General features: G+C 67.3%; 11 protein-coding genes across 11 annotated transcripts; 4 read left to right on the top strand and 7 right to left on the bottom strand.

Moving 5' to 3' along the window:
- Positions 1–103: 103 nt before the first annotated feature.
- FA09DRAFT_298852 (hypothetical protein) lies at positions 104–2,192 on the bottom strand (the record flags this gene model as incomplete). The annotated part of the gene is made up of 7 exons (XM_025740260.1): positions 104–199; positions 265–411; positions 467–938; positions 989–1,164; positions 1,225–1,701; positions 1,758–1,976; positions 2,034–2,192. The coding sequence occupies 7 exons, from the start codon at positions 2,190–2,192 to the stop codon at positions 104–106; spliced, it is 1,746 nt and encodes a 581-aa protein (XP_025597369.1).
- A 454-nt stretch (positions 2,193–2,646) lies between these two features.
- Positions 2,647–3,773, top strand: FA09DRAFT_330728 (hypothetical protein). The gene is made up of 2 exons (XM_025742721.1): positions 2,647–2,866; positions 2,929–3,773. The coding sequence occupies exons 1-2, from the start codon at positions 2,697–2,699 to the stop codon at positions 3,680–3,682; spliced, it is 924 nt and encodes a 307-aa protein (XP_025597368.1). The 5' UTR covers positions 2,647–2,696; the 3' UTR covers positions 3,683–3,773.
- On the bottom strand, positions 3,731–4,372 carry FA09DRAFT_60190 (hypothetical protein). Its single transcript, XM_025745738.1, has one exon. It carries the CDS (start codon positions 4,172–4,174, stop codon positions 3,779–3,781), a length of 396 nt encoding a protein of 131 aa, XP_025597367.1. The 5' UTR covers positions 4,175–4,372; the 3' UTR covers positions 3,731–3,778.
- A 1,750-nt stretch (positions 4,373–6,122) lies between these two features.
- FA09DRAFT_283837 (hypothetical protein) lies at positions 6,123–7,885 on the bottom strand (the record flags this gene model as incomplete). The annotated part of the gene is made up of 3 exons (XM_025739856.1): positions 6,123–7,358; positions 7,411–7,542; positions 7,637–7,885. Coding segments are annotated over 3 exons (1,617 nt in total), but the record flags the coding sequence as incomplete, so codon positions are not given.
- Positions 7,886–9,157: 1,272 nt separating this feature from the next.
- Positions 9,158–12,617, top strand: FA09DRAFT_320035 (FTHFS-domain-containing protein). The gene is made up of 6 exons (XM_025740965.1): positions 9,158–9,292; positions 9,374–11,966; positions 12,030–12,120; positions 12,190–12,230; positions 12,303–12,330; positions 12,395–12,617. The coding sequence occupies exons 1-6, from the start codon at positions 9,225–9,227 to the stop codon at positions 12,433–12,435; spliced, it is 2,862 nt and encodes a 953-aa protein (XP_025597365.1). The 5' UTR covers positions 9,158–9,224; the 3' UTR covers positions 12,436–12,617.
- FA09DRAFT_60166 (hypothetical protein) lies at positions 12,532–13,202 on the bottom strand. Its single transcript, XM_025745737.1, has one exon. It carries the CDS (start codon positions 13,101–13,103, stop codon positions 12,714–12,716), a length of 390 nt encoding a protein of 129 aa, XP_025597364.1. The 5' UTR covers positions 13,104–13,202; the 3' UTR covers positions 12,532–12,713.
- A 1,015-nt stretch (positions 13,203–14,217) lies between these two features.
- Positions 14,218–16,568, top strand: FA09DRAFT_330726 (putative UDP-glucose 6-dehydrogenase). The gene is made up of 6 exons (XM_025742720.1): positions 14,218–14,835; positions 15,118–15,460; positions 15,513–15,755; positions 15,816–15,944; positions 16,007–16,145; positions 16,201–16,568. Exons 1-6 carry the CDS (start codon positions 14,468–14,470, stop codon positions 16,446–16,448), a joined length of 1,470 nt encoding a protein of 489 aa, XP_025597363.1. The 5' UTR covers positions 14,218–14,467; the 3' UTR covers positions 16,449–16,568.
- A 28-nt stretch (positions 16,569–16,596) lies between these two features.
- Positions 16,597–19,103, bottom strand: FA09DRAFT_59986 (hypothetical protein). Its single transcript, XM_025745736.1, has 9 exons — positions 19,041–19,103; positions 18,915–18,983; positions 18,825–18,862; positions 18,382–18,693; positions 18,315–18,328; positions 18,057–18,261; positions 17,937–18,006; positions 17,741–17,879; positions 16,597–17,682 (listed from the first exon to the last, which is right to left on the bottom strand). Exons 2-9 carry the CDS (start codon positions 18,943–18,945, stop codon positions 16,641–16,643), a joined length of 1,851 nt encoding a protein of 616 aa, XP_025597362.1. The 5' UTR covers positions 18,946–18,983; positions 19,041–19,103; the 3' UTR covers positions 16,597–16,640.
- Positions 19,037–21,726, bottom strand: FA09DRAFT_298982 (P-loop containing nucleoside triphosphate hydrolase protein; the record flags this gene model as incomplete). The annotated part of the gene is made up of 12 exons (XM_025740265.1): positions 19,037–19,386; positions 19,439–19,707; positions 19,770–20,025; positions 20,075–20,176; positions 20,230–20,423; positions 20,479–20,543; positions 20,596–20,774; positions 20,835–20,844; positions 20,905–20,992; positions 21,047–21,126; positions 21,180–21,278; positions 21,343–21,726. 12 exons carry the CDS (start codon positions 21,724–21,726, stop codon positions 19,037–19,039), a joined length of 2,076 nt encoding a protein of 691 aa, XP_025597361.1.
- Positions 21,727–22,603: 877 nt separating this feature from the next.
- On the top strand, positions 22,604–24,898 carry FA09DRAFT_299005 (hypothetical protein; the record flags this gene model as incomplete). Its single annotated transcript, XM_025740266.1, has 13 exons — positions 22,604–22,855; positions 22,933–23,284; positions 23,341–23,372; positions 23,431–23,448; positions 23,500–23,706; positions 23,758–23,832; positions 23,890–23,907; positions 23,963–23,979; positions 24,035–24,320; positions 24,379–24,430; positions 24,490–24,588; positions 24,652–24,695; positions 24,758–24,898. The coding sequence occupies 13 exons, from the start codon at positions 22,604–22,606 to the stop codon at positions 24,896–24,898; spliced, it is 1,593 nt and encodes a 530-aa protein (XP_025597360.1).
- Positions 24,824–26,090, bottom strand: FA09DRAFT_330723 (DUF858-domain-containing protein). The gene is made up of 4 exons (XM_025742719.1): positions 25,716–26,090; positions 25,220–25,650; positions 25,054–25,155; positions 24,824–24,990 (listed from the first exon to the last, which is right to left on the bottom strand). Exons 1-4 carry the CDS (start codon positions 26,064–26,066, stop codon positions 24,975–24,977), a joined length of 900 nt encoding a protein of 299 aa, XP_025597359.1. The 5' UTR covers positions 26,067–26,090; the 3' UTR covers positions 24,824–24,974.
- Between the last annotated feature and the right edge of the window lie 33 nt (positions 26,091–26,123).

Raw genomic sequence — 26,123 nt, 5'->3', positions numbered from 1 at the left:
AGAGGAACGGCGATGATTAATGTAGCACTGCGGCTGCAGGGGAGAGGCACAGAGGGACGGCGCTGGAGAGACATGGAGACACAGCTCACGAGGGGTTGGCCCATCACGACGACGTCGCAGACGCAGCCAGACTGAGCGTGTCGACGAGCAGACGGCGCCAGTAGCGCTCCACGAAGGGCAGCGCCTCTTCGGCCAGAACCTGTGCGGCGCGCGGCAGGATGTGAGCCAGGGGCCATGCAACGGAAGCGCGCAGTCTGCACTCACCGGCTCGAGCACGTCGACGAGCGCAGGCACCTGCGACCGCTTGCGCAGCGCCTCGAGGAACGCCTCCGTGAGCTCGGGCACGCTCTCACCGACGCTGTCTGAGATCATGCGGTCTGCCAGTGGCCGGTAGCTGCGTGCAATGGCGGCCTGGAGGGCAGCACGTCAGCATTGCGCGTCATGCGCTCATCAGGTCCAAGCTCACCTCGTCGATCCAGTCCCATGCTGGTGAGGCAGCAAAGAGGCCCTCGCGATCGCGCGGTAGCTCGCGCTCGACGTGCGGCGCGTGCTGCTTGATCGTCTCCTCGCGCTTCTCGTCGGACAGGCCATCGCCCAGCTCGATCTTGCGCAGCCGTCTCCGTCCGAGATCCTCCTCCTCGGCCTCGCCAAGCACGGCCTTGGGGATCACCGCAGCAGCGGCCGGCTGCTCCTCGCCCGCCGCAGGCTTCGGTGCGACCTTGAGCTTCAGCGGCGCGTGCGAGCCGTCCGCGGGCAGCAGCACACCGGCTGCGCGCTGGGCGTCTGCGTGCGCCGCCGAGTCCGCCACGGCCTGCTCTGCCGCCCGCTGGGCCGCTGCCGCAGCGGCCTCCGCCTCTGCCTTCTCAGCCTCGCGATCGGCAGCGTCGGCCTCCTCTTCCCGATGCCGCGCGCCGCTTCTGTAGCTGCGCCACCGTGCCCTGAGCAGAGCGTCAGCTGTGTCCGGCATCGCGCTGCAGCCCGTGCTCACCGTTCGGCGTAGAAGAGCTCGCGCTCCTTCTCCCGCGCGTCGTCCCACGCATCGCTGCGCGCGAGCAATGCCGATGCCCGCTGGACGCGGTCCTCCGTCGCAATGCGCTCCCGCTCCGCCTCCTTCTCCCATCGTGCAAATCTCCGCCGCTCCGCGTAGATGTAGTCCTGCTCCTGCTGCAGGGTGAATGCGCTTCAGCACATAGGGGCTGCGTCAGCGCGCTCAGGAGCACTCACGTTCTCGGCCTGTTTCCGCTTGGCCTCCTCGGCCCTGCGTAGCCGCTCCTTCTCCTCCTCCGTATCCCGCTCGACCGGGTCGGTGATCTCCTTTTGCGCCACAAAGTCCAGCGGCTTGTTGTAGCTCTGTCTGCCATCGCCAGCAGGCCGCGACGGGCCGTCCATCGGGCCCTGCGGCCCGCCCTGCTGCGGGCCCCAGCCGCCGCCCTGCTGCATGCGCCGCTCCTGCTCCAGCACGCGGTCGCGGCGCTTCTTCTCCTCCTCGCGCGCCGCAGAGGCCTGCCGGAACTTGTCGATCTCCGACAGCACCGACGTGCGATGCTCCTCGGGCAGCTCCTCCGGCGGCAGGTCCTTGAGGTGCGACGGGATCGAAGAGCGCACCTCGCTGCCGTCTGAGCCCGCCGCAGCGTTGGGGTCCTTCATCTGTGTCAGGAGCGAGGCAATAGTCGTGGTGGACAGGTTATCCGCGTCGCCGTCCTGGACATTCGTCAGCCACACGCCGTGCGCTGATGATCGACTAGTCGCAGACTCACCACTGTCCGGCCCTGCTCGTACTGCTCCAGGAACTTCGCCGTCTTGGCATCAGCCTTCAAGCTCAGCGCCTTGGGCGCTTCGCCCGACTGGTCGCCCATCGAGGGCAGCTCCTTGCCATTCAAGTGCTCCAGCGCTCGCAGCACTCCATCTGCATCGACGAACGTAGCGAAGCCGAAGGCCTTGTTCACGCGCTTCAGCGATGAAAGCGGGCCGCAAGCCTGGCGTGCAGATGGGGTCAGCACCGCAGCACGCACATCCATGCCGGCGCAACGCACCTCGAGCACACGCCGTAGCCACACATCGCCCACTCCCGGGCTAATGCCGCCGACGAAGAGCGTCGTGGCGATCTCGGTGCCGGCACGATTGATAGCCTCGGCGCGCGCCGCCCAGCCGGGGTTGATGCCGGGCACCGAGGGGTTCGCCTGCGGCGGCATGCCGTATCCCGGCGGCGGCCCGCCCATGCCTGGCGGCGGCATGCCCATGCCCGGTGGCGGTCCCATGCCCGGCGGCGGCATGCCCATGCCGCCCATGCGCATCGGCGCGCCCATGGCCATGTGCGGCGCCATGTCGCGCTGCATGCCGCCGGGCCCGCCGGGCGCGCCGATGCCGGCACGCGCGCCTGCGCCCTGGTAGCCGCCGTTCATGGTGTGTGCGTGCGGAGCGGACTGTGCGCGGTGAGCAGCCGGCTGGAGGGAGAGTGGATGGTGGTGGAGGAAGGGCAAGAAGGCCGGCGCCGCCGCGAGAAGCAGATCGCCGTCTGCGCGGCGGCACACTTGAATCACAATTTCTAATCAGGCCCGCAGCGGCACGTGATTTTTGTATTGCGCCGTGGTGTGGAGAAGCATGCGCGACCCAGCCCCGCTCAGGCCATCCTTCCCTCCTCCCTGCCACCTCGCTACGCTCTACGCCCAGCTCGGCCCCCGCAGCGTGCTGCCGCCATGCCGCCGCCGCTCTCCACTGCCCAGGCGGCCAATGCGCTGCCGCTGCTCGCGCCCGCCGCGCTGCCGTACGAGCACCTCTCGCTGCTCTCCAAGCGCCTCGGCAGCCTCATCCGCTCCATCCTCGACATGCAGGCCGCACTGCAGGCCGACTTTGGCCTCGAGGACTGGTGAGTGGCATGATGCGGTCCTCCCTCGAGAAGTCGAGTGCTGAGACGAGACTCTTTCGCAGGCCTGCGCTCCTCACGCAGCACCTCAACCTCATCTCCTCGACGCACACCCTCACCGCCCTGCTCCTCTCGCCGAACCCCACGCAGGACGCCCAGCTGCAAGCGCTGCAGGACTTTCTCAGCCAGGAGGCACGCGACAAGAACCTCTTCGCCGCGCCGTCCGCTGCCCAGTCAAGTGCGCTGACTGCCAGCGGCAACGATGCGCTGGGCCTGGGCGCGAGCACGTCGGCGGAGCGCTTGGCGACAGCAGAGGGCATGCCGCTGGTGCAGTTTGCCGACCCCAAGTCCCTGCTGCCGCGTCTCTCTACGCACCCTTTGCAGCCGCTCGACGCCGAGCGAGCAGGACGGCTACAAGGCCTGCTGCGCACGCGGCTCGACACGGCGCCGGAGAACGCCATGGCCGAGACGTGGGCCAGCTGGTGCGAGGCCAACCCAGTCGAGGAGGGCGACGATGGCGCCGACGTGGCGCATGCACGACTGCGGCTGGCACGCAAGCAGGAGCGCGAGTACGATGAGATGTGCGAGGCGGCGCTGCGTGCATGGTGGCACGTCAAGGAGCAGCCAGACGAGGAGGGCGAGCGCTACGACTGGAAGATGCGCATCACTGCAGAGGACCTCGCCGCCGAGGCTGAGGACGACGACACGCAGATGGCCGACGCACAGGCGCCGCCAGAAGGGCAAGAGGCGGAGTGGTCCGTCAAGGACATCTGCGCCTTCATGAGCGGGCGATCCGCTGCCTCCAACTCGGCGCTCTAACCGCTCCATATCTCGACTCCGCTTCCTCTCCCTCTCACACATCTGTACAACACTCATCTGCCGCGGTCTATTCTCAATGTATTCGATTGCAACTCATCATGCTGGCTTACACATTGCGACGGGCATCGGCGACCTTCCATGCCAGCGGCTTCTCGCGCTGCTCGCCCTTGATGTAGTCACCCGCCTCCTCCGCGGCGTGCTTGCTCTTCTCCTTCGCGCCGAAGAGGCTGTCCTTTGCCGCCTGTGCGATGTTGCTCGTGCTCGACTCGACTGACGACGCAGCCGACGAGAGGCTGTCCGAGGCAGACGAGGCGGCGGAGGAGATGCTGCTCGAGGCCGACGAGGCGGCACGCACGAGGGGGTCGGGAGCGTGCGCGATCGTGTAGAACGTCGAGGCAGCAAGGTCGGATGCCTTCGACGAGGCGTCCGATGTGGTGCGCGAGAGAGCGTTCCTTGCGGCAGCAGCCTCGTCAGAGACGTACGACGCGGCATCCGACAGCTTGTCACCGGCCGCCGAGGCCGTGCGGCTGGCCTCGTCGGAGGCACGCGAGGCAGTGCGCGAGATCGACGACGTCAGGTGCGAGGCTTCCCGCGAGACGGCGTGTGCTGCGTTGTCGGCGCTCTCGTACACGCTCTGGCCGGCCTCCGACGCCTTGCGCGTGAGCGACGAGGCGGCGCGAGAAGCCTCGTCGGCGCCCGCACGCGCCGTGTCGACCACTGCGCCGGCACCGCGGCTGGCGAGGTCGTACGTCTGCTCGCCGGCGCGCTCGACACCGTCCACCACCTGGCGACCAGCGTGCTGCGCGCTGCGGGCCGTGTCGCGGGCGCGCTCGGCCGTCCAGTGCGCGGCATCCTCGGCGCGCTGCTCCGCCGAGTAGGCAGCGTTGCTCACTGCACGTCCGGCATCGCGAGTGCGCTCGGCCGCATAGTGGGCCGCGTCCTCAGCCCGCTGCTCGGCCGAGTAGACGGCGTTGCTGGCTGCACGTCCGGCGTCACGGGTGCGCTCTGCGGTCCAGTGGGCTGCGTCCTCAGCACGCTGCTCAGCCGAGTAGGCCGTGTCGCGGACTGCCCGGCCGGCATCGCGCGTGCGCTCGGCCGTCCAGTGAGCGGCCGCCTCGGCCTCGCGCTGGGCCTCGCGGCCGGCATTCTGCACCGAGCGGCCGGCGTCGCGTGCCCGGTCAGCGGCCCACTGCGCCGCCTCCTCCGTCTCGTGCTTCGCCTCGCGGGCCGCAGACTTGGCGCTGCTGCCTGCGTCGCGCGCACGGTCAGCGGCCCAGGACGCTGCGTCTTCGGCGCGCTGCTCCGCCGAGTAGACGGCGTTCTTCGCCTCGCGGCCTGCGCTGCGAGCCGAGTCGGCAGTCCACTGCGCCGCGTCCTCAGCGCGCTGCTCTGCCGAGTAGGCGGCGTTCTTGACTTTCCGGCCCGCGCGGTTGGCGCCGCTGCGCACCGACTCGGCCGTCTCGGAGGCGTAGTCGCCGACCTCGCGGCCAGCAGACTTGACGCGGCTGCCCGCCTCGTAGGCGGCATCCTGCGTAGAGCGAGCGGCGGACGAGGCAGCGTCCGAGGCGCGGCGCCCGGCATTGTACGTCTCCTCCTCGACGCGGCGGCCGGCGTCGCGAGAGCCCTGGGCGAGCGACGCCAGACCGCTCTGCAGACGCTCGCCAGTCGATGAGGCCGTGTCCTTGACGCGCTCAGCAGCGTCGGAGGCCGTGTCCTGTGCCGAACGCGCGGCGGAGGAGGCGGCATCCGAGGCACGACGGCCAGCCGAGTAAGCCTCCTGCTCGACGCGGCGGCCCGCATCGCGGGCACTGCGAGCAGCAGAGCGAGCGCCGCTCTCGATGCTCTCCTCCGCAGAGTTTGCAGCGTCTCTTGCGCCACGCGCCGCCGAGCGCGCTCCGCTCTCGACACGCTCGCCAGCATGCTGCGCAGACTCCTTGGCGCTGCGGCCAGCAGAGGACGCAGCGTCCTCGGCGCGCTGCTCGGCAGAGTAGAGGCTGTCCTTGGCACTGCGGCCAGCGTCGCGGGCAGAGCGACCAGCCGAGCGAGCGCCCTCCTCAACGCGCTCCTCGGCAGAGTAGACCGAGTCGCGGGCGCTGCGGCCGGCGGAGGCTGCCTTGTCGCCAGCGCGACGACCAGCAGACTCGGCCTTGTCCTCAGCGCGGCGACCCGCGCTAGCCGCCGAGTCGTAGGCATCGCGACCAGCGCTCTGCGCGCGGCTAGTGACATCCTCGAGGCGGTCCTCGGCGCTGCGCGACGACTCCTTCTTGGAGCTGCCGCCGAACCAGCTGGAGCGGCCCTTGGAGGACTGCTCCGAGGCGTGCTCATCCTTGGCAGCTGCACGCGTGGCGCCTCGCGGCTCCACGGGCGCGCCCCGGCCCGAAACCTCCTCGGGCGCAGGCACGCCGGCGTGGCGCGCCGGGTCGTACAGGGCGCGCTGCAGCTCGCGCTCGAGCTGCTCGCCGCGCGTGAGGCCGTCGTCGCCCGCGACGGGCGCCTGCGGCGCCGTCTTGCCGCTGCGCGAGGGCGCCTCGGTGCCGCGTGCGCGGTTGGCACGCTCCACCAGAGAGTCCTCGTCCGAGCCAGAGCGGAAGACGGGCGCGGCCGTGGCGCGCGGGTGGCTGCCGAGGGCGTTGCGCAGGCCCTCGATCTCACCCTTGACGCTGGCAACAGCAAGGTCAAAGTGCTGGCTGGCATCGCCGGCACGCGCGCGCGGCAGCTCGCCGTCGGGCAGCTGCGGCTCCGTGTTGGGCGAGCCCTTGCCGATGCTGCGCTGCCACGTCGTGCCCTCCTCCTTGAGCGCAGCCGTCAGCTCGTCCTTGATGCGGCGCGGGTGGCCGACACCCTCGTAGCCAAACGACGTGTACAGCTGCACGGCCGAGGCGCCGGCCTTGGCAAAGTCGAGCGCATCACGGCCCGACGCGATGCCGCCGCAGCCGATCAGCGGCATCTTGTCGCCGACGCGCTTGTAGATGGTCTGCAGCGCCTTGATGGCCAGCGGCTTCACGGGCGGGCCAGAGAGGCCGCCCGTCTCCTGCGTGACGTGCGGCGGCGACAGCAGCGAGGCAGGCCGCGAGACGGTCGTGTTGCTGACGATGAGGCCGTCGACCTTGGCGCCGAGCGCAGCGTCTGCGATGTCGTTGAGCTCGCCCTCGGAGAGGTCCGGGGCGATCTTGACGAGCAGCGGCGCCTGCGGCTGCGGCAGCTCGTTGCGCGCGTCGACGACAGACTTGAGCAGCTTCTGCAGTGCCTCCTTGTGCTGCAGGTTGCGCAGGCCGGCCGTGTTGGGCGACGAGATGTTGATGACGAGCATGTCGGCGTACGGGCCGAGCTTCTGCACGCCCTTGACGTAGTCGTCGACCGAGTCGGCCGCCGACGTCTTGTTCTTGCCGAGGTTCACCGAGAGGAACTGGCCGGCGCGCGCCGAGCGCGGCAGCTCGGCGGCGTCGAGCAGCAGCGGCCCGACGGCCGGGTTCGCCGCCAGCACCTCGGACGCGACGTTGGACGAGGAGATGGGCACGCGCACATCATTGAGCGCGCCCGACGAGTGCAGCCACGTGCCGATGCGTGCCTGCAGGCGTGCCAGCACGGCGTCGTGGCCGTCGGAGTTGAAGCCAAAGCGGTTGATCGCGGCGCGGTCCTGGTCGAGGCGGAAGTAGCGCGGCAGGTCGTTGCCCGGCTGGAAGGAAGGTGAGTCACTGGCACAGCTAGAGGCGCACAATGGCACTCACCTGCGGCTCGGGCGTCACGCTGCCGATCTCAACAATGCCGAATCCGAGGCCCAGCAGGCCGTCGATGGCCTCGCCCTGCTTGTCAAAGCCGGCAGCCAGGCCGATGGGGTTCGAGAGCGTCTTGCCGAAGAGCTGTGGCAGAGAAGGTCAGCCTGGCATGATCTGATGCCACAGCTTCTGGAGTGCCTGGTCCGCTCCTTCCATCTTGGCCTGGCCTCGCACTCACCTTGGTCTGCAGCACGTCGTCGTCGACACCCATGTCGCGCGGCATGATGCCACTCGCGAGGCCCTGCACGGCGATCTTCTGTGCCGTCTCGGGGTCGGCGGTGGCCTGCAGCACGGGGATGGCGACCCAGCGGTGGATGGCGGCGCGCGAGTCGAGGTAGTAGGCGACGCCAAACGTGGCGACGGTGCCGTAGAGGAGCCACTTGAGCAGCGTGCCGACGGGGCGCAGCGGGTTCGGCGGTGGCTTGGAGGAGCCGCCGAAGAAGGAGGACGAGGAGGAGCTGGAGCTGGAGAAGGTCGAGGGCACGGGCTTCGGCGGCCCCGGCGCGCCGGCCGTGGGCGGCAGCGGGCGCGACGTGGGGCTGGAGAGCGTCGGCGGCGGGCCGGGCGGCGGCGCGGGCGTGGAGCTGGAGCCCGGCGGCGGCACGAGGGGCGCATCGGCACGGCGCGAGGCCGAGACGTGCAGCGCACGGTACGCAGGCGCAGCGCGAGGCAGCGCAGCGAGCTGCTGGGCGCGGGCGGCGTGGCGCAGCGCCGACATGGCGGGCACGCGGAGGGGTGGGAGAGGGAGAGGAGAGGGAGTGGTGAGGAGGGAAGGAGGCGCAGCAGGCTGTGCAGCCTCGAGAAGGGTGCAAGCACGGGCAGGACGGGCTGCCGCAATGGGCGCCGGCACGCGCTTGCGCTCCAGGCAGGCGGCCTGCCTTTGCAGCCGCCGCCCGCGCGGCGAGAAGAAGCGTGCCTGGCCCCTCCGCCTCGCTTGGCGGCTCCCACGTCACCGTGCGCCGCGCCCGAGCAACCTCGGGCTGCCGGCCTCGCCCGCTCCTCTTCGCCTCCGAGCTCGCAGCGCCGTCCAGCAGCGCCATCTCGAGCTCGATTTGCACTCAAAATTCTCAGCGAGCTCGAAAGGGCTGAATTGCTACAGCGCTGCCGTTCGGCGGCCAAGTGACTGCCCAGGGAGCTCTACGGGAGCTCACCTGCTGCCTCCACCTTATAAGCAAGGTGTCCCTCGCGTCCGCGAGACCGTGTTCCGGGTGCGAGCGCGACTCCGCCAGCGGCCTCGGGCGGCCTTTGCGCGCGCCGTGAGCCGAACAACGTGCTGCCCAGCCTTTTGCGCCGCTTGAGCCCTGGACGCCGGACTTGAGCTCGCCCAGAGCGGCAGAGAAAGGCACGCTGCAGCGGTGATGGTGGATCTGCTGCTCAGAGCAGCGCATGTATAGCTGCTGCTGCTGCTCTTGCCGTCTTTGTCGCGTAGGCTGGGTCCGTGGCCTTCACGCGGCGCGTGGCAGCGCAGATCTTCGCGGCGCGCCGGCTTAGCGCCGCCTCGGCCACCGCCGCCGGCCTGCTTGCCGCCGCGACCCCACTCATCATCCTCTTGTGCGCGACATCCGGGCATGCTCCGCTCGCCGTGCCTGCTGCGTCTGCCCCTCCACCACCAGCCGCACCTCTCTGTCTCCAGCGCACTGCGCACCGCATCGCTCCTCTCGCGCTCGCCGCTCGCTGCTCCGCGCCGCGCCCTCGCCCTCGCCGCCTCGCCGCGCCGCCCGCGCGCCCGAGCCGCCGCCGCTCCGCTCCCGCTCCTCCGCGCCACGATGGCCTCCTCTGCCGATGCTGCCGGCAGCAGCGGCGCCCGCATCATCGACGGCACGGCGCTGGCCAAGTGAGTGAGCTGCGGCGCGTGCAGGGAGCCCGGCCTGTAGAGGCCTCTGCTATGCACACTAAACCCCTTCTGCGCTCGCAGGAAGGTCCGCGCGTCCGTCGCTGAGCGCATCGCCGAGCGCCGCAAGACGCACGCCTCGTTTGCGCCGCACCTCTGCATCGTGCAGGTCGGCGACGACAGCGCCAGCGTCACGTACATCCGCATGAAGCGCCTGGCCGCCGAGGAGTGCGGCATGAAGTTCACGCACCTGCATCTGCCCGGCGGCACCAGCGAGGAGGAGATTGTGCACCGCGTCGGCGACCTCAACGACGACAGCAGCATCGACGGCATCCTCGTGCAGCTGCCGCTCGGCGCCCACATCGACGCCGAGGCCGAGCGCCGCGTCACCGAGGCCGTGTCGCCGAGCAAGGACGTCGACGGCTTCCACGCCCTCAACATCGGCCACCTCAACAGCCGCGCGTGCAATCCCGACTTTGCGCCCTGCACGCCCGCCGGCGTCATCAAGCTGCTCGAGGAGGCCGGCCTGTCCGACTTCTCCGGCCTGCGCGCCTGCGTTATTGGCCGCTCGGACATCGTCGGCAACCCCGTCGCGGCGCTGCTGCGCTCGCGCAACGCCACGGTCACGCAGTGCCACTCGCGCACCAAGGACGTCGCCGCGCACGTCGGCGAGGCCGACATTGTCGTCGCCGGCCTCGGCAAGACGCAGTTCGTCAAGGGCGAGTGGTTCAAGAAGGATGCCATCGTCATCGACGTCGGCACCAACTACATTGCCGACGCGTCCAAGAAGAGCGGCCAGCGCCTCGTCGGCGACGTCGACTTTGAGGCGGCGCGCAAGGTCGTCAAGGCCATCACGCCCGTGCCCGGCGGCGTCGGCCCCATGACGGTGGCCATGCTGATGGAGAACGTGCTGCAGTCGGCGCTCAAGTCGACGGCCAACGGGCGCGCACGCGGCGTCACGTCGCCGAACCCGCTGAGCATCCTCGAGAAGGTGCCGGCGGACATCGAGGTGGCGCGCTCGCAGAAGCCGCGCCCCATCACGCAGGTCGCGCGCGAGGTGGGCATCCTGGGCCGCGAGCTGGAGCCCTACGGCGACGTCAAGGCCAAGGTGGACCTGAGCATCCTGCAGCGCCTGGCCTCGCGCCGCGACGGCAAGTACGTCGTCGTCGCCGGCATCACGCCCACGCCGCTCGGCGAGGGCAAGAGCACGACGACGATCGGCCTGGCGCAGGCCCTCGGCGCCCACCTCGGCAAGGCGGCGTTTGCCTGTGTGCGCCAGCCGTCGCAGGGCCCGACGTTCGGCATCAAGGGCGGCGCTGCCGGCGGCGGCTATGCGCAGGTCATCCCGATGGAAGAGTTCAACCTCCATCTCACGGGCGACAACCACGCCGTGCAGGCGGCCAACAACCTGCTGGCCGCCGCCATCGACGCGCGCATGTTCCACGAGGCAACGCAGAAGGACGCCGCGCTATTCGACCGCCTGTGCCCCAAGAAGAAGGGCAAGCGCAGCTTTGCACCCGTGATGCTGCGCCGTCTGAAGAAGCTCGGCATCAACAAGACTGACCCCGAGGAGCTGACGGAGGAGGAGCGCAGCAAGTGGGCGCGCCTTGACATTGACCCAGACACGATCACGTGGCACCGCGTCACCGACACCAACGATCGCTTCCTGCGCGAGATCACTGTTGGGCAGGCGGCGACGGAGAAGGGCCAGGAGCGGCGCACGGGCTACGACATTGCCGTGGCGTCGGAGTGCATGGCCGTGCTGGCGCTCTCCAAGGACCTGGCCGACATGCGCGAGCGTCTCGGCCGCATGGTCATTGCCTCGAGCCGCGCCGGCGATGCCGTGACGGCCGACGACATTGGCATTGGCGGCGCGCTGACGGTGCTGATGAAGGACGCCATCAAGCCGAACCTGATGCAGACGCTCGAGGGCACGCCCGTCTTTGTGCACGCCGGGCCCTTTGCCAACATTGCCCACGGCAACAGCAGCATCCTCGCCGACGCCGTGGCGCTGAAGCTCGCGGGCACCGAGGAGGGCGAGGACGACAGCAAGGCCGGCTACGTCATCACCGAGGCGGGCTTCGGCGCCGACATTGGCATGGAGAAGTTCTGCGACATCAAGTGTCGCGAGTCTGGCCTTGTGCCCGACGCCGTCGTGCTGGTCGCCACGGTGCGTGCACTCAAGACGCACGGCGGCGGCCCCGACGTGTCGCCGGGCAAGCCGCTGTCGGAGGTGTACCTCGAGGAGAACCTCGAGATCCTCGAGGCCGGCTGCGTCAACCTCAAGAAGCACATTGAGAATGCCAAGAAGTTCGGCCTCAAGGTCGTCGTGGCGGTGAACCGCTTCGCCACCGACACGCAGAAGGAGCTCGACCTCGTGGTGCGCGAGTCGCTCGCTGCGGGCGCCGATGCCGCTGTGCCGGCGAACCACTGGGCGCGCGGCGGCGAGGGTGCCGTGGATCTGGCTCAGGCACTCATCTCGACGCTCGAGGGCAAGCAGAGCGACTTCAAGTTCCTCTACGACGTGGCCCTGCCGATTGAGAAGAAGATCGAGACGATCGCAAAGGAGATGTACGGCGCCGCGGGCATCGAGATCAGCGAGGCCGCACAGAAGCAGATCGACACGTACACGCGCCAGGGATACGGACACCTGCCCATCTGCATGGCCAAGACGCACGTGAGTTGGCCGCAGACCAGAGCGTGACGGAGCCGACGGCTGACCAGTGCACCCTCCCATCAGCTGTCGCTCAGCCACGAGCCGACGCTCAAGGGCGCACCGACCGGCTTCACCGTGCCCATCCGCTCCGTCAAGCTCTCGGCCGGTGCTGGCTGTGCGTCCACTGTCGCCTTCCTCAACCCACTCTGCATACCTTGGCTGACGTTCTCCCACCTCTCGACAGTCCTGTACCCGCTCTGCGGCGCCATGCAGACGATGCCGGGCGTGAGTGTCGCTTCTCGGCATGCTGTGCCGCCGGCTCTGCGGACTCCCGACTGACCGTCGCATTCCTCGCAGCTTTCCACGCGGCCGGGCTACTACGAGAGTGAGTCTTGGCGTCTGCATCCTTCCTTCTGTGCTGCGGCTGACCATAGGCGGCCGTTCTGCAGTCGACCTGGATGAGAATGGCCAGGTGCAGGGTCTCTTCTAGACGTGTCCCTGCCTGCTTGCTTCTCCATAGACCGCCCGTGTTTCTCTCCCTTCTGCAAAGCTCTTCTCTCTCTCTGCCCGCATTCCCCATCACGTGACTCCCATTCGGGCTCAACTCCCATCCCACCCGTCGTTCTCTCATGTCATGCCAGCACTTACCCACTCAATAATACGCTTCAACAGACGCCGGCACGAAGAGAGAGGCAGCTGCCAGGCAGGCGTGCTCACGCGACGTGAGCATGTCTGCCGTCTGCTGCGGCTGCGGTGGACACACTCGACTCACCGGCGCCAAGGCCAGGCGCGGAGACACATGCGACCCAGCTGGCTCAGCAGCCTGCGCCGAGCATAGCGCGCGCTGCAGCAGGCTGCTGCGCCGGATCGGCGAAGTGACTGACAGCTGCTGATGTTGCGCTGCAGCTGCTGCCAATCAAGCCTGCATGCTGCAGCGGAGGCATGCCGTATGTGCCCGCAGCCGGCGGAGCGTGAGCTTGTAGCGTGCAGTTGCCGAGCTTTGAGGGGAATCAAGACAGCATGAAGCAGCATCAGGCAAGGTGCGAGAGGTGCGCAGGAGGCGCGACAGGTCAGCGCATGCGAGCAGGCGCGCAAATGAACGCTGTGCAAGCTGCGGCGCAAGTCTGCCTGCTCTTGCGCCCCGATGGTGCGCAGCATGCGGCTCGACGCACGACGACAAGTCGCAGTCGCGCCCCTGCCGCTGTGCCGCCTCTTGCAAAGGCTGAAGGTGAAGGCGAGGCAGCACCTCTGCGTTGGTCCATGGCGATGCGCAGCGGGCAGCAGCAGGCGAGACGCGCGTCGCGTCGCTGTCACGCTGTCGCTGTGCCTGATGCCCTGACAGGAGGACCCTAGCGCCTCATCGTGTGGCTTGCCCGCGGCGCGTGCAGCTCCTCTCCCCCTCTCTTCTCTCTCCCCCCAGAGAGCGCTGCAGCCTGCAGCTCCGCAGCATGCAGGCCTTGGCGCAGCGCTGTATATCTCCGGCCGATCATCGCCCTCGGGCGCTCGGGCATGCAGGCAAGGCGAGGTAAAGCGCAACAAGGTGTGTTGATTGCAATTTGCCTCGCTCGGCGCCTCTGGCCTGCGTGTCAAGGAGCGAGCTGCGCCTGCGCTGCTGGCGGCTGCCGCTGCAAGCTGCACACGCCAGACGACGGCAGCTCCGCCTGCCTGCTCTCTTGGCAGCTGTGAAGGCTGTCTTCGGCGTCCGGCCAAGTCAGCATCCGAGAGGGCTTGCCCCGTCGTGTCGTGAGCCCGATCGAGCTGCGCCATTCTCAAAGCGTGCATACGTGCATTGCTCTTGCTGCTTGGCTCGATGCTCTCCCTCCACGCTGCATCCGCATGCTGCATGCTGCAAGTTGCCGCCTGCAGGCGAGCGAGGCAGCCCATCCAACGACGTCGGCGTCTTTGTGGCCTCACGACCGCTCGGGCGCGGACGCAAGAGGCAGGCCGCGCGTGCAGGGCACAGCAGGCGCAGCGCTTGCGGTGTGCGCCGGCCCACGCCGCGGCCCGGCGCTCTTGCCTGAGCCGCGCACACTGCAAGTGAAGAGACGGCAGCGAGATGTGCGCATGAAGCTCCATCGGTAAATGCCGCACTTCAGCTCCTAGCATGCCTCGGCCTCTCCAGCGCAGCAGCAGGAGGGGGCAGGGGCAGGAGGTGTTGCTCTCAGCCGGCGGGCGGCGCGCGACGCGGCGGCGGGCGGCGGGCCACGTTCGCCCTGCGCCGCGCGAGACGCGCCATGGCCAACGGACGCACGTTCGATGACTCTCCTGCCCTGCCCCCTGGGGCAAGTGCAGCCTCGGACGCCGCAGGACATCAGTGTGCAACCTCGCTGCCGGCACATGTGCGCACGCTCGCTTCCGAGAGCGAAGAATGAAGCGCTGTCGGCCTCCTGGGAGCAACGGGCGGCGCCGAGCAGGTATAAAGCTGCTCGACCTCACGCGGACCCCACTGGTCACCACCCTCATCCTCTGCTCGCCTCGACACAGCTCTCTTCTCCCTTCCTCGTCTCCTCTCCCCCCTCGCCATGCCGACGGCCATCTCCTCTGCGCCCCAGGCGATCCGGCGCATCTGCTGCGTCGGCGCCGGCTACGTCGGCGGGCCGACGTGCACCGTCATTGCCCAGAACTGCCCCGACATCACCGTCACCATCGTCGATGTCAATCCGGTGCGCATCGCCGCCTGGAACAGTGCGCCGGACGCCGAGGGCCGCCTGTCGGGCCTGCCGGTGTACGAGCCGGGCCTGGCCGAGATCGTGCTGGCGTGCCGCGGCAAGAACCTCTTCTTCAGCACGGAGATCGACAAGGCCATCGAGGAGGCCGACCTCGTCTTCGTCAGCGTCAACACGCCGACGAAGAAGAGCGGCGTGGGCGCGGGCTTCGCCGCGGACCTGCAGTGAGTAGCGAAAGGGGTCCGAGGCGGCGGTGCGCGCGCGTCGCAGCGGCATCAGCGCCGCGCGCGTGGGCCGCTGCGGTGGGAACGTGCGCCGGCGCCAGAGGCACGAGGCAGCGAGCGAGACGCGCCGCGGGCCGCCGCCTTCCCCGCATCGCGACGTGGAGGCGACAGCGCGGCGGCGAGAGACGTGCGCTCCGCACGCTGGACCCTCGAGGGGGGCCGGACACCGGCACGGCTCCTAGCGGTGTGGCTCGTGCTCCGGCTCACACACGCCACGCGCAGCTACGTCGAGTCCTCGACGCGTCGCATCGCCGCCGTGGCGACGAGCAGCAAGATCATCGTCGAGAAGTCCACCGTGCCGTGCCGCACCGCCGCGTCGATGCGCACGATTCTCGAGAGCAACTCGCGGCCGGGCGTGCGCTTCGACATTCTCTCCAACCCCGAGTTCCTCGCCGAGGGCACGGCCATCCCGGATCTGCAGAGCCCCGACCGCGTGCTCATCGGCAGCCTCGACACCAACGAGGGCCGCGAGGCGGCGGCGCGCCTCAGCGCGGTGTACGAGCACTGGGTGCCGAAGCACAAGGTGTACACGACGGGTCTGTGGAGCTCGGAGCTGAGCAAGCTCGTGAGTCAGGCGCAGCGCATGTACGCAGCCTTGTCGCTGACGCTCCATCCAGGCGGCCAACGCGCTCCTTGCCCAGCGCATCTCCTCCGTCAATGCCATGGCCGCCATCTGCGAGGCGACGGGTGCCGACGTGGACGAGGTGGCACACGCATGTGGCCTCGATGGCCGCATCGGCCCCAAGTTCCTCAAGGCCAGCGTCGGCTTTGGCGGCTCGTGCTTCCAGAAGGATATTCTCAATCTCGTCTACCTCAGCGAGAGCCTCAGTCTGCCGCAGGTGGCCGACTACTGGCGTCAGGTGAGTCCACGAGGCGCAGCGCTGCGAAATTCGCTCTGAACGCATGCTTTTCGCGCGCAGGTCATCACGATGAACGAGTGGTCCAAGTCGCGCTTTGCCCAGAAGGTCGTGCAGACGCTCTTCAACACCATCACCATGAAGAAGGTGGCCGTGCTCGGCTTTGCCTTCAAGAAGAACACGGGCGACACGGTGAGCAGCGCCTGCGAGGCTGCGGCTCTCTCTGCATGCGCTGACCCTTACACCGTCTGCAGCGCGAGTCGGCGGCCATCTCGCTGTGCCGCTACTTCCGCCAGGAGAACGCGCTGGTGACCATCTACGACCCCAAGGTACCCGAGGCGCAGATCTGGATGGACCTGACGGAGCCGGGTGTGGTGGACGACAGCATCGAGGGTGAGTCGGCTCCCGGCCCTTCTCGCCTGCCTCTCACTGAATCCGCCTCTCTCAGTGCGCAAGCAAATCACACTTGCGCCCTCCGCAGTCGCCGCCTGCGTCGATGCCGAGGCCATCGTCATCGCGACGGAGTGGGACGAGTTCAAGGAGCTCGACTGGGCCAGCATCTACGCGGGCATGAAGAAGCCCGCCTTCCTCTTCGACGGCCGCGGCATCGTCGACGCCAAGCTGCTGCGCAAGATTGGCTTCAAGGTGCACAGCGTCGGCAAGGGCCCCGAGATCGTCGACCCCGTCTGGGCATAGGCGTCGCTCTCTGCCTTGTCCTCTGCGTCTTCCATCTTCCTCTCAGCTCCCTCTCTCCCACATCTCCGGTTCCGCACAGTCATCGTTCTTATCACGCCTCATGATCCAGTAATAGACTCCTCTCACACGTGCATCACTGACTCTCGGCTCTATCGCTGGCTCGAATCATTCGTTGCTTCTCTCTGGCCTTTCTCACAGAGTGTGCTCGTTGAAGAATCCCTCAAGGTCGTCATGGTCCTCGACCTCCGCTTCTCCGGCTGCGCTATCGACTGCGACAGATAGGTCGGGCTGCGGAGCGCTAAGCGCGGTGGCCGGCGCGCGCACTGGCATCGCGAAGCCGAGTTGCGCCACAGGCGCGCCTTCGTCGGTGCGCACTTCCGGCTGCGGCGGCACTGGCTGGCTGAGCGCGGCGGCCATGGGCGGGCAGGCTGGCGAGGCTGCGTGCTGGACGGCCAGCGGCTGCTCGGGCGATGAAGAGCGCGAGTCCGTGTCCGCCGACTCGGCGCGAGAGTGGGTGCTTAGAGGAGAAGCCTCCGCGCGCGGGCGGGCAGCGGGAGCGCGCCAGCGGCCGAAAGACGACTCGGACGACGACCTCGAAGTGATGAAGAAGAGCGGATCATCCGCAGCTGCGCCTGCGCCTGACGCAGCCTCTGCTGCCTTTGCCTCGTCAAAGGCGTACGGCTCGAAGTCGTCGTATGCCGGCTGCAGGTCACGCAGATGATCGTGCGGCACCACGCGCGCGCTGTCGAAGAAGCCCAGCTCGCTGATGCTCGGCGGAGAAGGCGAGTCCTCGGTTGCTGAGTCGTTGCCCAGATGCTCAGTGAGCGCGGGGTCGAGGCCACGCCACTGCCGGGGCGGGCGTTTGGCAGGAGGCATGGCCTCTGGCGCCTGCGAGCTCTTGCGCTTGGCGGCCGCGGGTGCGGAGCTCGCAGCAGCGCCTGCAACAGCCTTAGCTTTGGCAGCAGCGGCAGCAGAAGCGCGCTCCTGCACCCATCGCGCCGGCAGGATCAGACCGGACGATTCGGCACGCGATGCAGGCGCTTCTTCCTGCTCTTCAGTCTGCGTCGCTTCGTCAGTCGCCTTCGCTTCGCCGATGCTCGAGATCTTGTCGAGGAGCGACTGCTCAATCGTGTTGAGCTTCTTGCCGCTGGCCTTGCGTGCCAGCGGCGGAGGCTTGAGCAGGCCCTCGAGGCAGCACTTGTGTGTGCACTTCTTCTTGCACAGATGGCGGCATCTGTGCGCGGCAGAGTCAGTAGCGTCGCGACGGTGCAGGATGCGCAGACGCTGCTCACTTGTATCGACCGTTCGGTAGACGCTGCGGAGCGCTCTTCGTGACCGCTGCTGCCTTTACCGTCTTCCCCGATGCGCCTGCAGTGCTGACGCCCTTCGTCTTGTTCGCCGGCTGCGGCTGAGGCTCCACGCTGGCCGGCGCTGGGTTTGGCAAGACGATCAGCTCGGCCGTTGATCTGAATGTTCTGTGGCACTCACGAGCTGACTGGCCCGCGAGGGACTCGAGCTCTGCCGTGTCGAAGTCGGCGGCCGTCAAGCCCTCGAGCTCCTGCCTCGATCATCAGCATCGATCGTCCATGCGGGCAGACAAGGGCTCACCTGCTGAGCAAGCTCCTCTGCCGAGCCCATGGCCGGGATAGGAAAGTCCGCCGCGGACACTGAGGTCGGATGCAGGTCGGCGCGGACGCCTGAGCCGGCGATATCGTCGCAGCCGACGATGACCACAAGACTCTCGTGCGGACGGCGGAGCATGCAGCGCACGGAGAAGCTGCGCTCATCGGTGAGCTTCTTCACGGGCATGCGGCTGAGGAAGCACAATGAGCATGGACTCTTATGCTCGCGATTGTTTCAGCGCACCGAAAGTCGAGGAACTATTGGCAAACTGTCAGTCAGGACACAGGGCAACTTCCTCCGAGGCGCTCACCTCCGACGTGCTTGTCAAGGACAAGCAGGTAAGCCAGAGCTGGCCTCCACTCTTTGACCGAGTGCGCACGTCTGGGCGGAGCAGGCCCACCGTCACGCGTGCTCTTAGCGCCACGCCCTCGCCCGTCACCTGGGTGGCGCTCTCGGCAATGCCGAGGCTGAACGCCGGCATTGCGCGGGCTTCGTTGACGATCTGCTGGCCGAAGGGCGCGCGACGGCCGAGGATCATCTCGATGCGGTGCGGCTCGGTACGTGCGACGGACTCGAGCGTGCTCAGACCAGCCTGTGCGAGCGCGCGGATGGACTTGTCGCCCTGCTCAGGTTCGCGTCAGTCGCTTCTCGCTGCGTAGCGGCGCTGCACTTGCAATGCTGCGGCAGAGAGTCAGCCGTGCGCAGAAGAGAAGGGCACTTCTGCTCACCCTTCTAGCTGACGCAGCGTCGCACAAGAGCCGTCCCACGCCTTTCCCGAGACACTACGGAGGCTGTGAAAGCGTGAGCGGTACATCGACTGCGTGGCCTTCCGCAACGACTCACAGCTCGAATGCAGAGCGTGCGGTGCCTCCATCTCTCTTGAGGCACGCCAGGTCGAAAGCAGCCTTGATGCTGTGCACGGTTGAAAATCAGCCACAGCGTCCGACAAGCAGGCCGGCCACTACTCACATGCGCGAAGCGTGACGGAACAGGACGAAGCAATCACTCATCGGGCTGAAAGCGGCGCCACCCTCTGTAGCGAGCAGCTCGGCCAGCGGCAGGCCAGCGAGTGTGGCCTGGATCAGGAGCGAGCGCTTCTCTGGCCCGCCTACGACCTTGGCAGGCGGATAGCGTATGTCCGGGTTGCTGCGCAGAGTCACAAGAGGCGCCTTCTCGCCCTGCCTGATGCGGATCTCGCTGTACTCCTCGGCGTTGCAGAGCGCCTCGAGCACATCCTTGACGCTCGAGTTGAGCTTGAGATCGCAAAGGGTAGCCATCGTCTTGAGCGACAGAAAGTACTGCGACAGGATGTGGCCTGGCAGCGAGCGTGTCAGTCGCAAGCGCGACAAGTGTCCTCTGCCACTTACCACGGTCGTTCGAGCAGACAGGCGAGGTCGCTTGCGGGCGCGCCGCGATCAGGTCGTGAGCCCCGAGCTTGACAAGCGTCTCCTGCAGTAGCCTGTCCATCACGACGTCGGGCGCCGTCTCTCGCGGACCGCCTCCCTTCTGCAGCAGGCTATCGTAGTGCGCCGGGTTCTGTCGAAGACGCACGAACAGAAAAGTGGTGGCGAGGAAGCGCCGCAGAGCAGCCTCGTCCGTCTGGCCACGCAGGCCGATCTCTGCGTTGATGTGCTCGCTGCGGCAAGGCGTGAGGCGATCAGCTACCTCCTGCTGCGCTCAAGGGCAATGCTCGCTCACACGAGGTCGAGATGCAGCGTGCTCTCAATCGGCGTAGAGCCGGCGAGGAGACGTTGCCAGCGCTCCTTGTGCTGCTGCTCAGTGAGGATAACGCAGCAGCCCGAGGTGTCGAACTGCGGCCGTCCGGCCCGCCCGACGGCCTGCAGCAGGTCGATCTCGTTCATCTCGCGCCATGCGCCATCGAATGACTGCGTGCCACGGATGATGACGAGGTACGCAGGCAGATTGACGCCGACGGCGAGGGAGCTCGTCGAGCCTGGAAGCGAGTCAGCGAGGCGTTGAGGCGGGACTACCGCTGGACTCACACAGCGCATTGATGCGCCCTTTGAGGAAGTTCGCCTCTACCGCGCGGCGGTCGGTCAGGTCCAGTCCGGCGTGGTGGAAGGCGATACCGAACGGCGCCAGCTCTGCCGCGTTTCGTGAGGCGTGAGGTCTTCCCTCATATACCGCCGTGGCTCACCAGTCAGCGCCTTATCCTTGTACACGAGCGGCTCATTAAGCTGCGGGCGACGCCATGGCCCCGGCTCGTTGCGCGTGTATGTGGCCTTGTAGTCCTTCAGGATGGCCAGCGCCGCCTGCGAGGCGGCCTTGCGTGTCGGCACGAAGATGAGCGTCGGCTTGCTCTCGGCGTGCTGCTGCATGATGCCGACAAGCCTGCAGCCCTCAGCGTCAGTCGCATGCCGCCCTTGTCTCTGAGCACGCTGCTGACTTGGAGTTGAGCGCATGCATGAAGCTCCACTGATCGCCCTTGGGATTGGGATAGGCATAGACGTGCTGCGCGAGAGGCATCAGCAATGGACCTTAGGCTGGGCAGGCATGTACGCACTCTCGTGAGCGGGCAAGGGCGATACGCCTCGCCGAACTTGTGCAGCTTGGCAACCTGCGAGCCGGAGCCAAGCCATGTCGCAATGTCCTCGGCGTTCGGAACTGTGGCGCTGAGCACCACTACGCGCACGTTCGAGCCATACGTGCGCATTCTCGAGACGACGCATTCGATGCATGCGCCTGTTAAGGGGAATCAGCTGATGCCGCCACAGTCAGGAGATGTTGCGCCATGCGTCGCACCTCTTCCGCGCTCTCTGAGCGTGTGGATCTGCAGATGCAGAACGGAGTCAGAGCGTAGCCGGAGCCGAACCTGCATGCTGAGGAGCCTCACCTCATCGACGAGGAGCAGCTTGACAGACCTGAGCATCGGCTCGTTGTCATTCCAGCGGCGCGTGATGCTGCGCTCGCTCCAAGTCAGCACACCTCCTTCGCCGCCGCTGAAGGGCACCCACCTGTCCCACTTCTCCGGCGTCGCCACGATGACCCGTGCGCGCTTGGCCTGCTCGAGCCCCGAGCTGGCATTCGTATCGCCCTGAGCGGAGTAAGCAAAGGGCCAGCAGTGCAGCAATTAGGGCGGTGCGCTACCGTCAGTTCCGCAACGCGGCAGCCGAGATGGTCCATCCTGGCCTTCCAGTCGCTCGCTCGCTCTGTGCACAGCGCCTTTGTCGGCGCCAAGTAGACGGCCTTCACAAGGGCACATAGTATCAGCGTCACTCAACGGTCACCCGCCGTTGCGGCGCCGGCGCACCTTGGCGCTGGCATCCTGCGTATGCAACATGCGGATGATGCCCAGCTCGAAAGCGCCCGTCTTGCCTGATCCAGTCGGCGCCGCCAGAACGACGTTGATGTCGGAGTGCAGCACGTCGTCCAGCACGCTGCTTTGCACGGCGTTGAAGTGCTGGAAGCGGAACATGCTGCGGTACTGATCGGCTGTGCAGGTCGGCGCGTCAGCAGCCGGCAGATCTGCGAGCCTGGGAAGGAAAGAGTCACGCAGGATCGTCACAGGCTTGAGCTCGATGCCGTGCGACGTCGGGTTGGCTGGTGACCTCTGCGCAGCGAAGAGCGAATCGCGGCCGCGGGGCTCCAGCGGAGGAGTAGCGGCGTGTATTGGACGAGCAGGAGCCGCATACATGCCCCGCCGCGCAACGGTCTGCTCCACGACGTCGGCACGAGGTGCATGCCGAGTGCTACTGCTGTGCTCGGGCGCTCGAGGGCCCACCTGTAATGCGTCAGTAGGCTGTTGCGGGCGTCGAGCGGCCAGCGTGACTTGCTCGCTGCGCGCTCGGCTCGGCCCACGCCACGGCTCTGCTGCTGGAGGCCTGCGGGTAGAGCGGCGCGACGGGCTCGTCGGGGACACCATACTCGGCCGCCAGTGCGTCGAAGTCGAGGTCAATGTCGTAGGCGTCGTAGCGCTGCATGTCAGTCACTGCGGGCATGCATCAGTCGGGGTCAACGTGAGCAGCGGCGCCGAGCCGGCTAACGGCTGTTCAGGCGCGGTCGGGACCGCGGCGAGGAGGCGTGGGAGTGACAGGGATGCTCAGACGGGTGCACAGCTCGGGAGGAGGATGGCTGAACACTAGGGCTAGGAAGCAGCTGCGAAATTGATTGGGAGGTGGTGGAGCGGAAGATGGAAAGTGCACGGACGCGAGGCGCGCATACAGCGCCGCGCCCGCAGCCGCTGCACCCCAAACCCGCGGCGCTGGCATCGGCGCCAAGGCCCGATCCAGGAGTGCTCGACCTTCTCCTTTGCGCTGCAGCCGCTTGCCCTCCCACCACCTCCTCACCCTCCTGCTCGTATGCTGCGTCGCGCCGTCTCACGGCCCGCCGTGGCTTCGCTGCCGCTGCGGCGCGCCACCCTGCCGCATGCCGCCCGCCGCCCGCTGGCCTCTGCCGCTCCTGCACCGCCCGGGCAGGGCGAGCACTCGCACTCGCGGCAGTCGCGCAGCGATGATCCGCCGCGCGAGGGCGGGCTCAAGACGCTGCTCAACTCGTCGGGCTTCGAGACAGCCATGGGCGCGTGCGTCGGCGTGCTGCTGCTGGGCGGCGCCGCGATGGGCTACCAGGCGTGGTACAAGTCGCACGTGCTGAGCAAGATGGAGAAGGCCTTTGAGGGCGGCTACGACCCGGTGCTGGCACTGGCGCGCGGCGGAGATCAGCTGGCTCATGCAGAGGTGCTGCCGCTGCGCGATGAGGAGGCACTGGTGCGGCGCATCGTAGAGGGCAAGGAGCCCGGGCGCTACTTTCTCATTCTCGGCAGCAAGGTGAGTCGAGAGCGCAGCCACCTGCTGCCAGACCGTGCCGCGGGAGGTGTGTCGTCAAGGCTGACGGTGCATTGCAGGGCTCTGGCAAGACGTCGACGCTGATCGACGCCATGGCGCGCAATCAAGCCGAGGGCTGCGCCTTCTTCGACGCGCACCAGACGCCCGAGATCGTCGTGGACCGCTTCAGCGAGAGCATCAACTACAGCATGAACCGCGACTATCTGGGCAACCTGCTGGGCCTCTCGGATCTCAGCGGCATGACGCACTACCAGTCGCTCGAGCGGGCGCTGCACAAGCTGGAGAAGGCAGTGCAGCGCTACGCCGCACGCACTGGCCGCCCGGCCGTCATCATCATGAACTCGGCGCACTTGCTGCCGCGCGACGATGACGGCGTCAAGCTGCTGCAGCTCTTCCAGCAGCGTGCCGAGAGTGAGAAGAGCACGGGAGATGGTGGCTGGATGCGAGACTGACGACGCCGTCTGCAGAGTGGGCCAGCGCGGGCTGCGCTACCTTTGTCGTGAGTGCCGTTCGAGGCCGTGTCCCACAAGCAGCAGTAGCTGACCGCCAGCGCCTAGTTCACGTCGAACGATTACGTGCGTCGCTGCCCGTGCCCACGCCTGCCACCTTGCTGACATCATTGACAGTGGGTCTTCGACACGCTGCGCAAGAACAGCAACCGCATGGACACGCTCACGTTCAAAGACCTGACGCGGCCGCAGTCGATGCGCGTGCTGGAGCAGTGCCGCGTGCAGTACTACGGGCGGGAGCGCTTCGAGCGCGATGCTGCAGACGACGATCTGCTGGAGGAGGTGTATCAGACTGTCGGCGGACGCATCGCGCTGCTCAACAAGGTGTGTGAGGGCATGTCATGGCCTGTGCACTGTATGCTGACGAAACGCTAGATTGCGCGAAGAGAGGACATGCGCGCTGCTGTCAGGCAGCTCGTCGTCGACGACCTCAACTGGCTGCTGTCAAAGGTGAGGCTAGACGGCATATGTGGCGTCTGCCCTTGCTGATGCTCCTCTCGACGACAGACTGGCATCATCGAGGACGTGAGTGGTTGATGAGCTGCGCTGTCAGGTACGCCGCTGACACTACGTCCTGCAGCACGACGACGACGTGATGTGAGCTCGGGTGCGTGGCTGGCCGCATGCCGCTTGTCTGACTCGCTCGGCACAGGGACGAGCAGAAGTGGTCCACGTGTTCCTGGCTGCTCTTCGTCGAGCTAGCCAAGCGGCAAAAGGCGCTGGAGGAGGAGAGTGCCTCGGCGCTCTCTGCCTCCATTGCCGCTCGGCGCGAGGACGAGCAGGTGCGGCAGGCTGCTCACGAGAGCGAGAAGGAGCAGGAGCATGGCGAAAAGAGACCGCAGGACGACGCCACGAATCCGCTTAGCGACGTGGAGGTTGGCTTGCCTGGAGATGTGCCGAATCCGAGCTTGACATGGGGAGAGGTGCGGCAGGTCATGGTGAGTGTCTGAGCCTGCCTCGGTCGAGACACTCTTGCTGAGGGTACGGGCGCGCCAGACACGGCCGGACTTCCTGGAGGAGCTTGATCGCCTCAACATCATCCACGTCGGTGAGACCTGGCCCTGCCGCACTCCAGCTGCCAGCTCTGACGGCGCCTCGCCCTGCCAGATCGGCATCACCACATCCGTGCCGACTCGATGCCGCTGCTGCGCGCCTTCAGGCTGCAGGCCGAGGAGGAGGGCTACGAGGACAAGCTCGAGTCCGTCAGTGCGTATCGAGCGACGCTGCCCGCCGCTGTCGCCTATCTGACCCCGCCTGGTCTCTTCGCAGTGGACCGCGTGTCAGCGATCGAGTCGCTTCTGCGTACGCGCGAGGTGAGCAGACCATCAGAGCAATGTTCTGCAGCCGCAGTAGCTGACGCAGCTCCGTGCTCTAGCTGGTGTGGAAGGAGCAAGGCCACCACGGCAAGTTCATGGTGCGGCAGGACAGCAAGGGCCGCGAGCTGGAGGCCTGGCGCCTGCTGGGCGGCGACGATCGATTGAATCGCGAGGAGGAGCAGAGCGCTGGCATGGAATGAGAGAGCTGGCAGACGCAATGCAGATAGACGTCACACGCGTAGCAGCAGAGCAGTGACTGGTGTTGCATTGGCGTGATCAGACGAGCGCCCACCTTGAGAACGGGTAGAAGTCAGCAGGCTGAACGCGCAAGTGAGCGTGCTGGAGACCGACTCACATGTGCACAGCAAAGAGCTCAGCCGGCAGACCGAGCTGCACTTCAGAACGCACGACCCTTAAGCCCGCCTCACGGAACACCCGTTCGTACGCCTGCTTCGACCTGCGAGCCTTGAGTCAGCAACGCAGTGGGAGAACGCACCTCGCCTGCATGCAGCATGACTCACCGAGTGATGCTCTTGTCCTCCTCGTCCCACCACACATTCTCGCTCCCATCCTCATTCTCAGAGCACACGTTCTCCTTGATGAAGATGCAGCCTGCGCCGCTCAGAACGCTCTTCTCCTGCGGCGCATCTGCGGCTGCTGCGCCATCGGCGGGCACGAGAGCGTCCCTGGCGCTGCGCAGAAACTTGATGAGATCGGGATCGGAGAGATGCTGCAGCATCCACTGGCACCAAATCACGTCGAACTGCATGCTGCTTCCGCTCTCTTCCCCGCCCGAACGGCCATCGCTCCATATTGGCGGCGCAAAGTCGACGGGCGCTTGCAGTTCGAAGGACTGCAGCGTGGAAAGCACGAACGAGGCGGACTTGGCGGGCGTAGAGCCCTTCTTGAAGGCGGGCCACGAGGGACAGGAACGCACGGCTTCCTCCAGCAGCTGTGCATAGCAGGCCAGTCAGACCTCCAGAAGCTGTCGTCGCGTATGTGCCCGCGGACACTCACGTTCTCGGCAGGCTCCACAAGCACGACTTCGTCCGCCACATGACTGAGCACATCGCGGCTCACGCGCCCCACGCCTGCGCCCACATCCAGTGCCCTCGTGCGTCGCCGCGACGAGCCTGCTTCTTCCGAAGCAGCAGCAGCGGCTGAGCAGGTGGATCTCGCTGGTCCATCGACCGTCGAGAGGCGAGGCAGCACGCGCAGCAGGAACGAGCGCGAGCCGAGAGCATCGACGCGCGGCAGCGTGCCGTTGCCATAGCCGCCCAGCACGCCGTCGACGGTGGCGGGCACGCCGCGCCAGTACTGCACGCCGCCGGCGATGTCGGGCTTGGGGTGGTGGAAGAGCGTGCTCATGGTGGGGGGGAGGTGGTGGGAAAGATTGGACGGAAGAAGCGCGGCGCTGAGGAGGCT

This window comes from Tilletiopsis washingtonensis, assembly GCF_003144115.1.
Source record: "Tilletiopsis washingtonensis strain MCA 4186 unplaced genomic scaffold FA09scaffold_14, whole genome shotgun sequence".
Taxonomy (NCBI): domain Eukaryota; kingdom Fungi; phylum Basidiomycota; class Exobasidiomycetes; order Entylomatales; genus Tilletiopsis; species Tilletiopsis washingtonensis.
The sequence above is the reverse complement of the archived record's forward strand: the minus strand, read 5'-3'. Positions and strand labels throughout refer to the sequence as shown.

Excerpts from the sequence above, each read along its gene's own strand:
- FA09DRAFT_60166 (XM_025745737.1), bottom strand. The coding sequence starts at position 13,103 with ATGCTGCGCACCATCGGGGCGCAAGAGCAGGCAGACTTGCGCCGCAGC.
- FA09DRAFT_60190 (XM_025745738.1), bottom strand. The coding sequence starts at position 4,174 with ATGCCGCGTCGTACGTCTCTGACGAGGCTGCTGCCGCAAGGAACGCTC.
- FA09DRAFT_330726 (XM_025742720.1), top strand. The coding sequence starts at position 14,468 with ATGCCGACGGCCATCTCCTCTGCGCCCCAGGCGATCCGGCGCATCTGC. Across the intron at positions 15,756-15,815 it reads TGGCCGACTACTGGCGTCAG|GTCATCACGATGAACGAGTG; the intron begins GTGAGTCCACGA and ends TTTCGCGCGCAG. Across the intron at positions 15,945-16,006 it reads AGAAGAACACGGGCGACACG|CGCGAGTCGGCGGCCATCTC; the intron begins GTGAGCAGCGCC and ends CACCGTCTGCAG.
- FA09DRAFT_330723 (XM_025742719.1), bottom strand. The coding sequence starts at position 26,066 with ATGAGCACGCTCTTCCACCACCCCAAGCCCGACATCGCCGGCGGCGTG. Across the intron at positions 25,651-25,715 it reads TTGTGGAGCCTGCCGAGAAC|CTGCTGGAGGAAGCCGTGCG; the intron begins GTGAGTGTCCGC and ends TGCTATGCACAG. Across the intron at positions 25,156-25,219 it reads GAGGACAAGAGCATCACTCG|GTCGAAGCAGGCGTACGAAC; the intron begins GTGAGTCATGCT and ends CAAGGCTCGCAG.
- FA09DRAFT_330728 (XM_025742721.1), top strand. The coding sequence starts at position 2,697 with ATGCCGCCGCCGCTCTCCACTGCCCAGGCGGCCAATGCGCTGCCGCTG. Across the intron at positions 2,867-2,928 it reads GACTTTGGCCTCGAGGACTG|GCCTGCGCTCCTCACGCAGC; the intron begins GTGAGTGGCATG and ends ACTCTTTCGCAG.
- FA09DRAFT_320035 (XM_025740965.1), top strand. The coding sequence starts at position 9,225 with ATGGCCTCCTCTGCCGATGCTGCCGGCAGCAGCGGCGCCCGCATCATC. Across the intron at positions 11,967-12,029 it reads TCTGCATGGCCAAGACGCAC|CTGTCGCTCAGCCACGAGCC; the intron begins GTGAGTTGGCCG and ends CCCTCCCATCAG. Across the intron at positions 12,121-12,189 it reads GCTCTCGGCCGGTGCTGGCT|TCCTGTACCCGCTCTGCGGC; the intron begins GTGCGTCCACTG and ends ACCTCTCGACAG.
- FA09DRAFT_59986 (XM_025745736.1), bottom strand. The coding sequence starts at position 18,945 with ATGGAGGCACCGCACGCTCTGCATTCGAGCT. Across the intron at positions 18,863-18,914 it reads GCACGCTCTGCATTCGAGCT|CCTCCGTAGTGTCTCGGGAA; the intron begins GTGAGTCGTTGC and ends ACGCTTTCACAG. Across the intron at positions 18,007-18,056 it reads CAGAGGAGCTTGCTCAGCAG|GAGCTCGAGGGCTTGACGGC; the intron begins GTGAGCCCTTGT and ends TGATCGAGGCAG.